Source organism: Salvelinus alpinus, chromosome 23, assembly GCF_045679555.1.
Source record: "Salvelinus alpinus chromosome 23, SLU_Salpinus.1, whole genome shotgun sequence".
NCBI classification, from domain to species: domain Eukaryota; kingdom Metazoa; phylum Chordata; class Actinopteri; order Salmoniformes; family Salmonidae; genus Salvelinus; species Salvelinus alpinus.
The window spans coordinates 3469473-3482870 of NC_092108.1; the positions used below are offsets into that span (position 1 = coordinate 3469473).

The following is a 13398-nucleotide window of genomic DNA, read 5'->3' on the forward strand; positions in this document are numbered from 1 at the left end:
CAGGGGCGAAAATCTGACATCAACCTTGGAGGGGACAATTACATGAAATTTTCTCAGGAGCAATTCCTGAGGGGGACACCAAAAGTAGTGCTGTAACACATAGACTATGTTGTAATATGTTAAATGTATATTGAGGGACAATAATCACTACTACTGGATAATTGTTAGGTACAGTAGTTAACTGAAGGGTTGTCCCAACTTGTTTAAATCATTATAATACTACTAATAATAATAGTTATAGCAATGTTCCTTATCAGTGCAGTGTTCCTTATCAGTGCAGTGTTCCTCTCTCTTGAAACGTCAACACTCTGTTTGCAAGAGTTTGCGGTTCTATAAATTGTGGGTGTGGCTGATATGGTTTTGTGTCATCACTGAGGTAACTGGACGATGCTGTGCCACTGTCCCCTATACTGGTGCTGCTGGCAACAAGGGTGACACCTGGTCCTGCCGTGGCTGTGACACTGTCCTCTGAAGTCTCTCTCCTTGGCTCTTTCCCTTTCACCACCCTCACTGACTCAGTCTGTCTCCTAGAAAAGAAATAAGGTGTTTGCTGTACTCCTAACTACCGGTACCCAAAACTACACAATTAATCACAACAGCAATACCATTGCCTTAAACAAATATTGGTTCAGTCACCAGTTTAAATTGAGAGTGGGGGTATTCATGGCATTTTCCAATTATGTCCCTATTTTACAAATCAAAAAAATTGAGAACCTTTCATAATGTTGCCAAACAAAGACTCAACAAACTTACCTGAGACTCCCTGTCTCTGCCAGTCTGTCCCTGCATATCTGTCCCCAGCTCTGCTGTCTGTGTGCCATCTGTTGCCTGCTCTGCCTAATGACATCATTGTGAAATATTTCCATTAGCATTTCACTTCTTTCTTATGAACATTTTATCAACTGGTCTTTGAGATATTAGGCTACTAGAGTTCTTACTTTGCGTTTTGGTGTACTGAAAAATACTCTGATGTCCGTCTTTTTACCTTTTTCTGACATTTTTCTACCTGGCTGGCTGGCTGACCGGTCTAGCTGCACACACACATTTACACAACACATGCTGCAACGTTTTGAAATTTTAACATAGTTTGTTTCATATTGGCAGGCTTCCAACAATAGCTGAATTTGCAAAGCTAGCGAGCACCAATTCCGTTTCTGTGGTGTTTGCTATAATCTTTGCTACCTGGTTAAAGGTGAAAAAAATAAAAAATTCACTAGCGACAATTTCGCTTTTGCAACGAGACCATTAAATATATTTAAGACAATGGTATAAGAGAGTGTAGTTCTGTTCAGTTTGGACTTCAGTTTATCGCTAACCTTATCACAGGGACTTTGAAGCACTACAGCTGCATGCTAATCTTGGAATAAACTGACGATAGCAAATATTCCATCTTTGACGACGCCACATAAATGGAATAGGTACTAGCTAGCTTGATAGTTAATGTTTGCTTTAGTTTGCGCGCTAGCTCTGCAAATTCAGCTAGTGTGTGAACCCTGTAACATTAAAAAAATATATACATTGCTAAGGCGCGATTGACTGGATTACCTCACGTCAGTTACGTACATTGAGTGCCTTTCGGACAGTAGATACCAGCCCTCTATTACCTTGCCAGCTAAAGAACTGGCAGTGGATCAAACCATTGTGAGGCAAAGGGCGGGGGGGGTCGCAATCTTGTGAAATTTAAAAACGCGCTATTAAGTGTCTATAATCAGCACAAGTGCTTTCATTGCGTATTATTAATATTATTGAAATTACATAGTTATGTTTACAGTGATATATTGGGGGGGACAAATCATATTTTCCCCAGGATGGGGGGGTCGTGTCCCCCCCGTCCCCCCTGGGATTTCCGCCTATGTTTGCACCTCAACAGATGACCCCCCCCCCCAAAAACGGAATCTTTGCACCTCAACAGATGACCTCCCCCACCCCAAAACGGCATCTTTGCACCTCAACAGATGACCCCCCCCCCCAAAACGGAATCTTTGCACCTCAACAGATGACCCCCCCCCCCAAAGAAACGGAATCTTTGCACCTCAACAGATGATCCCCCCCCCCCCCCCAAACGGAATCTTTGCACCTCAACAGATGACCCCCCCCCAAAACGGCATCTTTGCACCTCAACAGATTAATCCCCCCAAAAAGAGCCAAATATGGGAAATGACGTGCTTCAGCAGCAGCATTGAAGTTCTAGAAAGAGCCCCTGGATTCCAGCGAGCAGAGAGAGCATGCCGGTGGGTGTCGGACGCAAGAGGAGGGGAGACACGGCTGTTTAGTGTGTCTATATCGGGATGTGGATAAATATCACAGGGTCCACAGCTCTGAGTAATCACTCTAAACCTAGCTAGGCTACTTAATCTATCTGTAGCTGTTCAACTCTCCTGACTGTGTGTCAGTGTCTGGCTGGCACTGATATTATTGTTGAGAGTTGCAGAGAGAGAGCAGCGGTTAAGTTTTCCACTTACCGCCATATCAGAGGGCTCTCTCCCTCCCGGATATATTTTCATAGCGGATTGACTGACAGGCAGCGTCCGTCAAACACACCAGCGGCTTCTCTTCTCTCAAGCGCGGGGCCGCTTCGGGGGAAACTATGGGGAAAGATTATTATAAAATCCTGGGGATAGTGAAAGGAGCGGCCGACGAGGATATCAAAAAGGCGTACAGAAAACAGGCTCTGAAATGGCACCCGGACAAAAACAAGGCGTCCAACGCCGAGGAGAAATTCAAGGAGATCGCGGAGGCATATGAAGTCCTCAGTGATCCGAAAAAAAGAGAGATATATGATCAGTATGGAGAGGAAGGTAGGATAATACGACACTACACATTTCATTATTGTCTTCTTCTTTTGATTACCTGGTTTTCATGTCATTTCACCCACCTCGGGTCATTGAGCGCACACATCAAAATGTGCGTATAATATAATTGGCCATTATCCAATACAGACCGACATTTTAACCACACTGGTTAGAGAAGACAACAGCATTTCACTCTCATTTAATTTATTCGTAACATTTATTATAATAAACCAATATGCTGTTATTTCCCTTTTTTGTCAGGGTGGCGCATCAGTCTGCCCGTAATATACAGACATTGCTCTTGGTTGGTCAGAAATATATAACAGCAATTATTTACAAATATATTGTCAGATTGTATTATTATTACTGTCAATTACAATAATTGCTGTTGAACATGTCAGTATAGAGCTGTTTTGCAGCCCAAGGCTTTATAACCATTTCAATAGCAGATGGGAAAACAGCAGATTTGCCATGGTAGGAGGAATCCACTGACCTGGAGACGTCCAGCTATAATGCCATGTACTTATGAATGTAATCTTCTGTGTATTGCCTATGTACACTATAGGCCTGGATCAAATACTATGTACACTATAGGCCTGGATCAAATACTACTTACAGTATAGACCTGGATCAAATACTATGTACACTATAGACCTGGATCAAATACTATGTACACTTTAGGCCTGGATCAAATACTATGTACACTATAGGCCTGGATCAAATACTATGTACACTATAGGCCTGGATCAAATACTATGTACACTATAGGCCTGGATCAAATACTATGTACACTATAGGCCTGGATCAAATACTATGTACACTATAGGCCTGGATCAAATACTATGTACACTATAGACCTGGATCAAATACTATGTACACTATAGGCCTGGATCAAATACTATGTACACTATAGGCCTGGATCAAATACTATGTACACTATAGGCCTGAATCAAATACTATGTACACTATAGGCCTGGATCAAATACTATGTACACTATAGACCTGGATCAAATACTATGTACACTATAGACCTGGATCAAATACTATGTAGACTATAGACCTGGATCAAATACTATACTCAAATATTCCAGCACATTGACTAAGACTATTCCATTGGTCCCATAGACTAGGACTATTCCATTGGTCCCATAGAATAGGACTATACCATTGGTCCCATAGACTAGGACTATTCCATTGGTGCCATAGACTAGGACTATTCCATTGGTCTCATAGACTAGGACTATTCCATTGGTCCCATAGACTAGGACTATTCCATTGGTCCCATAGACTAGGACTATACCATTGGTCCATAGACTAGGACTATTCCATTGGTCCATAGACTAGGACTATTCCATTGGTCCCATAGACTAGGACTATTCCATTGGTCCCATAGACTAGGACTATTCCATTGGTCTCATAGACTAGGACTATACCATTGGTCTCATAGACTAGGACTATTCCATTGGTCTCATAGACTAGGACTATTCCATTGGTCTCATAGACTAGGACTATTCCATAGACTAGGACTATTCCATAGACTAGGACTATTCCATTGGTCCCATAGACTAGGACTATTCCATTGGTCTCATAGACTAGGACTATTCCATTGGTCTCATAGACTAGGACTATTCCATTGGTCTCATAGACTAGGACTATTCCATAGACTAGGACTATTCCATTGGTCCCATAGACTAGGACTATTCCATTGGTCTCATAGACTAGGACTATTCCATTGGTCTCATAGACTAGGACTATTCCATTGGTCCCATAGACTAGGACTATTCCATTGGTCTCATAGACTAGGACTATTCCATTGGTCCCATAGACTAGGACTATTCCATTGGTTCCACAGACTAGGACTATTCCATTGGTCCCATTGTAGGCAGCCGGGCAAACTCAAGTGAAGCTGAAGTTGGTGACAAAGTAATTGATGTAGCCTACATGTATGTATTTGACCCAGGTCTAGTAGCCTATCGTACAGCGAGTTATTAGCATTATCTGAATGGTTCCCGACTCCAGTGTCACTCAGGTCTCAAATGAGCCTATCAATACATATCAGCATTATCTATCAATACATATCAGCATTATCTATCAATACATATAAAAATTATCCATCAATACATAGATAGCATTATCTATTGTTATCGGTATTATATATCAATGCATAGGTTATCATCATTATCGATACACAGGTTATCATCATTATCAATACATAGGTTAATAACATTAGCTATCGATACATATTACCATTATCTATTGTTATCGACATTGTCTATCAATGCATAGGTTATAATCATTGTCAATACATACAGTAGGTTATCATCATTATCTATCAATACACAAATGATCAGCATTATCTATCAATGCATATCAACATTATCTATCAATACATAGGTTATCAGCTTTATATATCAATACAAAGGTTATCGTCATTAGCTATCTATACGTAGGTTATCAGCATTTTCTGAATGATGTCATAGTTTCCCCAGCTGCTGTCACTCAGGTCTCAGTACATAATATGTTAAATGCATTGCATTATCTGAATGGTTGTTGACTCCAGTGTCATTTCCTGTCAGGTCTCAAAGGAAGTCCCAATAATGGTCCAGATGACCAGGGCAGCAACTTCACCTCCTACACATTCCACGGAGACCCCCACGCCACCTTCGCCACCTTCTTCGGCGGCGCCAACCCTTTCGAGATGTTCTTCGGACGCAAGGCTAACGGGCGCGGTCCGGGCGGAGACGACGAGGACATGGATGTGGACGGCAACGACCCGTTCGGCTCCTTCACCTCGTTTAATCTCAACGGGTTCCCTCGGGACCGCCACGTGGGGCTGGGCGGGCAGCAGAGGAGGAAGCAGGACCCGGCCGTTCATCACGAGCTGCGGGTATCGCTGGAGGAAGTGTTTCACGGTTGCACCAAGAGGATGAAGATCAGCAGGAAGAGGATGAACCCTGACGGACGGACCATGAGGACGGAGGATAAGATTCTCACCATAGAGATTAAGAGAGGGTGGAAGGAGGGAACCAAGATCACGTTCCCCAGAGAAGGAGACGAGTCGCCGAATACGATCCCTGCTGATATTGTGTTCGTCATTAAGGACAAGCCCCACATGCACTTTAGAAGGGAGGGGTCGGACATCGTGTACCCGGTGAAAGTTAGTCTACGACAGGTGAGATGGGTTTTTGCTTGGCGGATCTCGGTGGGCCGCCTTATCAAAGTAATAGTTAGGGGAAACACTGCCAATAGAAAGTGGTTCATTGTGGAATAACAGATTGATTTGGCTGGTTTAGGTGCTGTACAACTGGACACACAGTACCAGTGGAAAGATTGGACACACCTACTCATTCCAGGGTTTTTCTTTATTTTGACTATTTTCTACATTGTAGAATAGTAGTGAAGACTTCAAAACTATGAAATAACACATATGGAATCATGTAGTAACCAAAAAAGTGTTAAACAAATCAAAATATATTTTATATTTGAGATCTTCAAAGTAGCTACCCTTTGCCTTGATGACAGCTTTGCACACTCTTGGCTTTCTCTCAACTAGCTTCATGAGGTAGTCACCTGGAATGCATTTCAATTAACAGGTGTGCCTTGTTAAAAGTTCATTTGTGGAATTTCTTTCCTTCTTAATGCATTTGAGTCAATATGTTGTTTTGTGACAAGGTGGGATGGTATACAGAAGACAGCCCTATTTGGTAAAAGACCAAGTCCATATTAGAGGTCGACCGATTAATCGGAATGGCCGATTAATTAGGGCCGATTTCAAGTTTTCATAACAATCGGTAATCGGTATTTTTGGACACCGATTTATAAAAAATAAAAAAACATTTATACACCTTTATTTATCTAGGCAAGTCAGTTAAGAACACATTCTTATTTTCAATGACGGCCTAGGAACAGTGGGTTAACTGCCTTGTTCAGGGGCAGAACAACAGATTTTTACCTTGTCAGCTCGGGGATTTGTTTCTGCAACCTTCCGGGTTACTAGTCCAACGCTCTAACCACCTGCCTTACATTGCACTCCACGAGGAGTCTGCGTGGCAGGCCGACTACCTGTTACGCGAGGGCAGCAAGAAGCCAAGGTAAGTTGCTAGCTAGCATTAAACTTATCTTATAAAAAACAATCAATCTTAACATAATCACTAGTTAACTACACATGGTTGATGATATTACTAGTTTATCTAGCTTGTCCTGCGTTGCATATAATCGATGCGGTGCCTGTTAATTTATCATCGAATCACAGCCTACTTCGGGTGATGATTTAACAAGCACATTCGTATAAAAAGCACTGTCGTTGCACCAATGTGTACCTAACCATAAACATCAATGCCTTTCTTTAAAATCAATACACAAGTATATATTTTTAAACCTGCATATTTAGTTAATATTGCCTGCTAACATGAATTTCTTTTAACTAGGGAAATTGTGTCACTTCTCTTGAGTTCTGTGCAAGCAGAGTCAGGGTATATGCATCAGTTTGGGCCGCCTGGCTCGTTGTGAACTGTGTGAAGTCCATTTATTCCTAACAAAGACCGTAATTAATTTGCCAGAATTGTACATAATTCTGACATAACATTGAAGGTTGTACAATGTAACAGCAATATTTAGACTTATGGATGCCATCCGTTAGATAAGATATGGAACGGTTCCGTATTTCACTGACATAATAAATGTTTTGTTTTCGAAATGATAGTTTCCGGATTCGACCATATTAATGACCAAAGGCTCGTATTTCTGTGTGTTTATTATATTATAATTAAGTCTATGATTTGATATTTGATAGAGCAGTCTGACTGAGCGGTGGTAGGCAGCAGCAGGCTCGTAAGCATTCATTCAAACAGCACTTTTGTGCGTTTGCCAGCAGCTCTTCGCTGTGCTTCAAGCATTGCACTGTTTATGACTTCAAGCCTATCAACTCCCGAGATGAGGCTGGTGTAACCGATGTGAAATGGCTAGCTAGTTAGCGGGGTGCGCGCTAATAGCGTTTCAAACGTCACTCGCTCTGAGACTTGGAGTAGTTGTTCCCCTTGCAGAGCCGCGGCTTTTGTGGAGCGATGGGTAACGATGCTTCGAGGGTGGCTGTTGTTGATGTGTTCCTGGTTCGAGCCCAGGTAGGGGCGAGGAGAGGGACGGAAGCTATACTGTTACACTGGCAATACTAAAGTGCCTATAAGAACATCTAATAGTCAAAGGTATATGAAATACAAATGGTATAGAGAGAAATAGTCCTATAATTCCTATAATAACTACAACCTAAAACTTCTTACCTGGGAATATTGAAGACTCATGTTAAAAGGAACCACCAGCTTCATATGTTCTCATGTTCTGAGCAAGGAACTTAAACGTTAGCTTTCTTACATGGCACATATTGCACTTTTACTTTCTTCTCCAACACTTTGTTTTTGCATTATTTAAACCAAATTGAACATGTTTCATTATTTATTTGAAGCTAAATTGATTTTATTGATGTATTATATTAAGTTAAAATAAGTGTTCATTCAGTATTGTTGTAATTGTCATTATTACAAATAAACAAAAGAAATCGGCGGATTAATCGGTATCGGCTTTTTTGGTCCTCCAATAATCGGTATCGGTATCGGCTTGAAAAATCATAATCGGTCGACCTCTAGTCCATATTATGGCAAGAACAGTTCAAATAAGCAAAGAGAAACGACAGTCCATCATTACTTTAAGACATGAAGGTCAGTCAATCCGTAAAACTTCAAGAACTTTGAACGTTTCTTTGCAGTTGCAAAAACCATCAAGCGCTATGATGAACTGTCTCTCATGTGGACCGCCACAGGAAAGGAAGACCCAGAGTTACCTCTGCTGCAGAGGATAAGTTCATTATAGTTAACTGCACCTCCAGGCTGTATAAGGGCCATTTGACCAAGAAGGAGAGTGATGGAGTGCTGCATCAGATGACCTGGCCTCCACAATCAACCCAATTGAGATGGTTTGGGATGAGTTGGACCGCAGAGTGAAGGAAAAGCAGCCAACAAGTGCTCAGCATATGTGAGAACTCTGTCAAGAAAATAATTCCAGGTGAAGCTGGTTGAGAGAATGCCAAGAGTGTGCAAAGCTGTCATCAAGGCAAAGGGTGGCTAATTGGAAGAATTGTGAGTATAAAATATATTTTGTTTTGTTTAACAGTTTTTTGGTTACTAAATGATGTAACCAAAAAATTTGTTATTTCATAGTTTTGATGTTCACTATTATTCTACAATGTACATAAAGGTTAAATAAAAAATATAAAGGTTAAATAAAAAAAATAAAACATTTGTAAATAAGAATTTGTTCTTAACTGACTTGCTTAGTTAAATAAAGGTTACATCATTTTTTTAAAAGATAGGATTGTGTCGAGGCACAGATCTGGGGAAGGGTACCAAAACATTTCTGCAGCATTGAAGTTCCCCAAGAACACAGTGGCCTCCATCATTCTTAAATGGAAGAAGTTTGGAACCACCAAGACTCTTCATAGAGCTGGCCGACCGGCCAAACTGAGCAATCGGTGGAGAAGGGCCTTGGTCAGGGAGGTGACCCAGAACCTGATGGTCACTCTGAGAGAACTCCAGAGTTCCTCTGTGGAGATGGAAGAATCTTCCAGAAGGACAACCATCTCTGCAGCACTCCACCATTCAGGCCTTTATGGTAAAGTGGCCAGACGGAAGCCACTCCTCAGTAAAAGGCACATGACATGAAACAAGATTCTCTGGTCTGATGAAAACAAAGTTTGAACACTTTGGCCTGAATGCCAAGAGTCACGTCTGGAGGTAACCTGCCACCATCCCTACGGCGAAGCATGGTGGTGGCAGCATCATGCTGTGGGGATGTTATTCAGCGGCAGAGACTAGTCAGGATCGAGGGAAAGATCCTTAAAGAAAACCTGCTCCAGAGTGCTCAGGACCTCAGACTGGGGTCGACGGTTCACCTCCCAACAGGACAACGACCCTAAGCACAGAGCCAAGACAACGCAGGAGTGGCTTCGGGACAAGTCTCTGAATGTCCTTGAGTGGTCCAGCCAGAGCCCAGACTTGAACCCGGTCTCTGGAGAGACCTGAAAATAGCTGTGCAGCGACGCTCCCCATCCAACCTGACACGCTTGAGAGGATTTGAATGAAATGGGAGAAACTCCCCAAATACAGGTGTGCCAAGCTTGTATCGTCACACGAAGAAGACTCAAGGCTGTAATCGCTGCCAAAGTTTCTTCAACAAAGTACTGAGTAAAGGGTCTGAATACTTATGTAAATGTAATATTGTTTTTGTTTTATAAATTTGCTAAAATTTCTTAACATCTGTCTTTGCTTTGTCATTATGGGGTATTGTGTGTAGATTCTCTCTCTCTCTCTCTGTCTCCTCACTCTCTCCTCCTCTTCTCTCTCTCCTCTTCTCTTGTTATTCATGTATTGAAAATAGCTTCACGTTAAATCACAGCCTCGTTTATCAGTAATGGAGCATAGTTTCTGCTTGAAGGAAAAGTCCGGTTTTATTAAACCACCAAACCAGAAGAACACATGTTCATAACCACAAATCTGGAGGCGATTCCAGACTAATAATAACTATATCTAGTTACAGTATCTTGTGGTTTGTGTGCATGTGTGTGTGTGTGTGTGTGTGTCTGAGTCTCTGTCTGTGTGTTGTCCACTCTGTCAACATGTCATTGACTATGTGTACCCTCTCCTTTACCTCTTCCAGTCGTTGTGTGGTTGCTCGGTGACGGTGTCTACGATAGATGGGAAAACGTGTAACATGAAGATCACGGATGTGATAAAGCCAGGCATGAAACAGACTGTAGCAGGACAGGGCCTTCCCTTACCCAAGAACCCCGAGCAGAGAGGTGACCTGGTGGTGGAGTTTGACGTGAACTTTCCCGAGAGTCTCCCCAGCAACGCCAAGGATGTCCTGAAGAGGCATTTACCTGCTTCCTAGAAGAGCATACACACAGATAGACAGAGACACACAGAGACAGAGAGACCGACACACAGAGAGAGACAGAGACACAGAGAGACAGAGACACAGAGAGACACGGAGTGACAGAGAGACCGACACACAGAGAGAGACAGAGACACAGAGAGACACGGAGTGACAGAGAGACAGAGACACACACCTGGTGGATGGAAAGGGATGACATCAGGATGCCAGCTTACTCCTCTCTCCTCATCCTCCTCTCTCTCTCTCTCTCTCCCTCATCCTCCTCTCTCTCATCCTCCTCTCTCCTCTCTCTCATCCTCTCTCCTCTCTCCCATCCTCCTCTCTCTCCTCTCGTTCATCCTCCTCTCTCTCCTCTCTCTCATCCTCCTCTCTCTCTCTCTCATCCTCCTCTCTCTCTCTCTCATCCTCCTCTCTCTCATCCTCCTCTCTCTCTCTCTCTCTCATCCTCCTCTCTCTCCTCTCTCTCTTATCCTCCTCTCTCTCATCCTCCTCTCTCCTCTCTCTCATCCTCTCTCCTCTCTCCCATCCTCCTCTCTCTCCTCTCGTTCATCCTCCTCTCTCTCCTCTCTCTCATCCTCCTCTCTCTCTCTCTCATCCTCCTCTCTCTCTCATCCTCCTCTCTCTCCCTCTCTCTCTCATCCTCCTCTCTCTCCTCTCTCTCTTATCCTCCTCTCTCTCTCATCCTCCTCTCTCTCTCTCTTATCCTCCTCTCTCTCTCATCCTCCTCTCTCTCTCTCTCTCTCATCCTCTCTCTCTCTCTCTCATCCTCCTCTCTCTCCTCTCTCTCTTATCCTCCTCTCTCTCTCATCCTCCTCTCTCTCTCTCCTCTCTCTCATCCTCCTCTCTCTCTCATCCTCCTCTCTCTCTCATCCTCCTCTCTCTCTCTCTCCTCTCTATCATCCTCCTCTTTCCTCACACATGAGGACAATGATGACTGTTCACAGGCCGAGGCCCTTTCTAAAGAATGTGCAATGTATATTTTGATCTGTTTGGTGTTTTGTCTAAATACAATGCATGCTGCAAAGTTGATATACGTGGAAGTAAATGTGTTGATATTTGACAGTAAACATTTTATTATTTTTCGTCCTTTCCCACATTCACCTCATGTTCCTTTCTGTTATGTTTCATTTGATTTGGTGTGCGTCCCAAATGGAACCCTATTCTGTTCATAGTCCCATAGGACTGGTCTAAAGTAGTGCACTATATAGGGAATAGGGCCTCATAGGACTGGTCTAAAGTAGTGCACTATTAGGGAATAGGGCCCCATAGGACTGGTCTAAAGTAGTGCACTATATAGGGAATAGGGCCCCATAGGACTGGTCTAAAGTAGTGCACTATATAGGGAATAGGGCCCCATAGGACTGGTCTAAAGTAGTGCACTATAATAGGGAATAGGGTCCCATAGGACTGGTCTAAAGTAGTGCACTATATAGGGAATAGGGTGCCATAGGGCTCTGGTCTAAAGTAGTGCACTATGTAGGGAATAGGGTCCTATATGGCTCTGGTCTAAAGTAGTGCACTATATAGGGAATAGGGTTCCATGGGGCTCTGGTCTAAAGTAGTGCACTATATAGGGAATAGGGTGCCATAGGGCTCTGGTCTAAAGTAGTGCACTATATAGGGAATAGGGCCCCATAGGACTCTGGTCTAAAGTAGTGCACCATGTAGGGAATAGGGTGCCGATTGGGACTAGACATAGTGTGTGCCACGGAATGTAACATTGATTATATACTGTATAATATAACATTGATTATATACTGTATAATATAACATTGATTATATACTGTATAATATAACATTGATTATATACTGTATAGTATAACATTGATTATATACTGTATAATATAACACAGGACAAGGATGTAGAGATCTGAGGACCGATGGGGTTTGTTTAGCCCACGTTCATGAAGCAAATGACTTGGTTTATACTGGCCCCATTGTTCTGGAGGAGATTCACATTAAACGTCCTGAGCTATTAATACAGCTATAAAGTTGAAACAAAGTACTGGACATATTTTCATAATCAACATTTGTAACTTTGAAAGACATACAGTACTTTACAAATAAAACATTTGGAAATCTCGTTTACACCATGGAAAGAGACCCAATCATTTCAACACAAAACTCTGAGGATATTTATCTTCAGGTTCTGTAACTACACTGTCTGAAGTATAATATACACCACCACATATACAACACCGCCCTCTACAGGCCAGGAGGAAATACATATAGCCTGTCTGTCTGTGTGTGTGTGTGTCTGTCTGTGTGTGTCTGTCTGTCTCTGCCTGTCTGTCTGTGTGTCTGTCTCTGTCTGTCTGTGTGTGTATGTCTCTCTGTCTGTCTGTCTGTCTGTCTGTCTGTCTGTCTGTCTGTCTGTCTGTGTGTGTGTCTTTCTGTCTGTCTCTCTCTGTCTGTCTGTCTGTGTCTGTCTGTGTGTCTGTCTCTGTCTGTCTGCCTGCCTGCCTGCCTGCCTGTCTGTGTGTGTCTGTCTGTCTGTGTGTCTGTCTTTGTCTGTCTGTCTGTGTATGTGTGTGTGTGTGTGTGTGTCTGTCTCTGTCTGTCTGTCTGTCTGTGTGTGTGTGTGTGTGTGTGTGTGTGTGTGTGTGTGTGTGTGTGTGTGTGTGTATGTGTGTGTGTGTGTGTGTGTCCACAGCTGCAGTAACCA

General features: G+C 42.8%; 1 protein-coding gene across 1 annotated transcript; it reads left to right on the top strand.

The window, feature by feature from the left end:
- The first annotated feature begins 2205 nt into the window (after positions 1 to 2205).
- Positions 2206 to 12821, top strand: LOC139550078 (dnaJ homolog subfamily B member 4-like). The gene is made up of 3 exons (XM_071360689.1): positions 2206 to 2798; positions 5369 to 5964; positions 10497 to 12821. The coding sequence occupies exons 1-3, from the start codon at positions 2588 to 2590 to the stop codon at positions 10728 to 10730; spliced, it is 1041 nt and encodes a 346-aa protein (XP_071216790.1). The 5' UTR covers positions 2206 to 2587; the 3' UTR covers positions 10731 to 12821.
- The last annotated feature ends 577 nt before the right edge of the window (positions 12822 to 13398 follow it).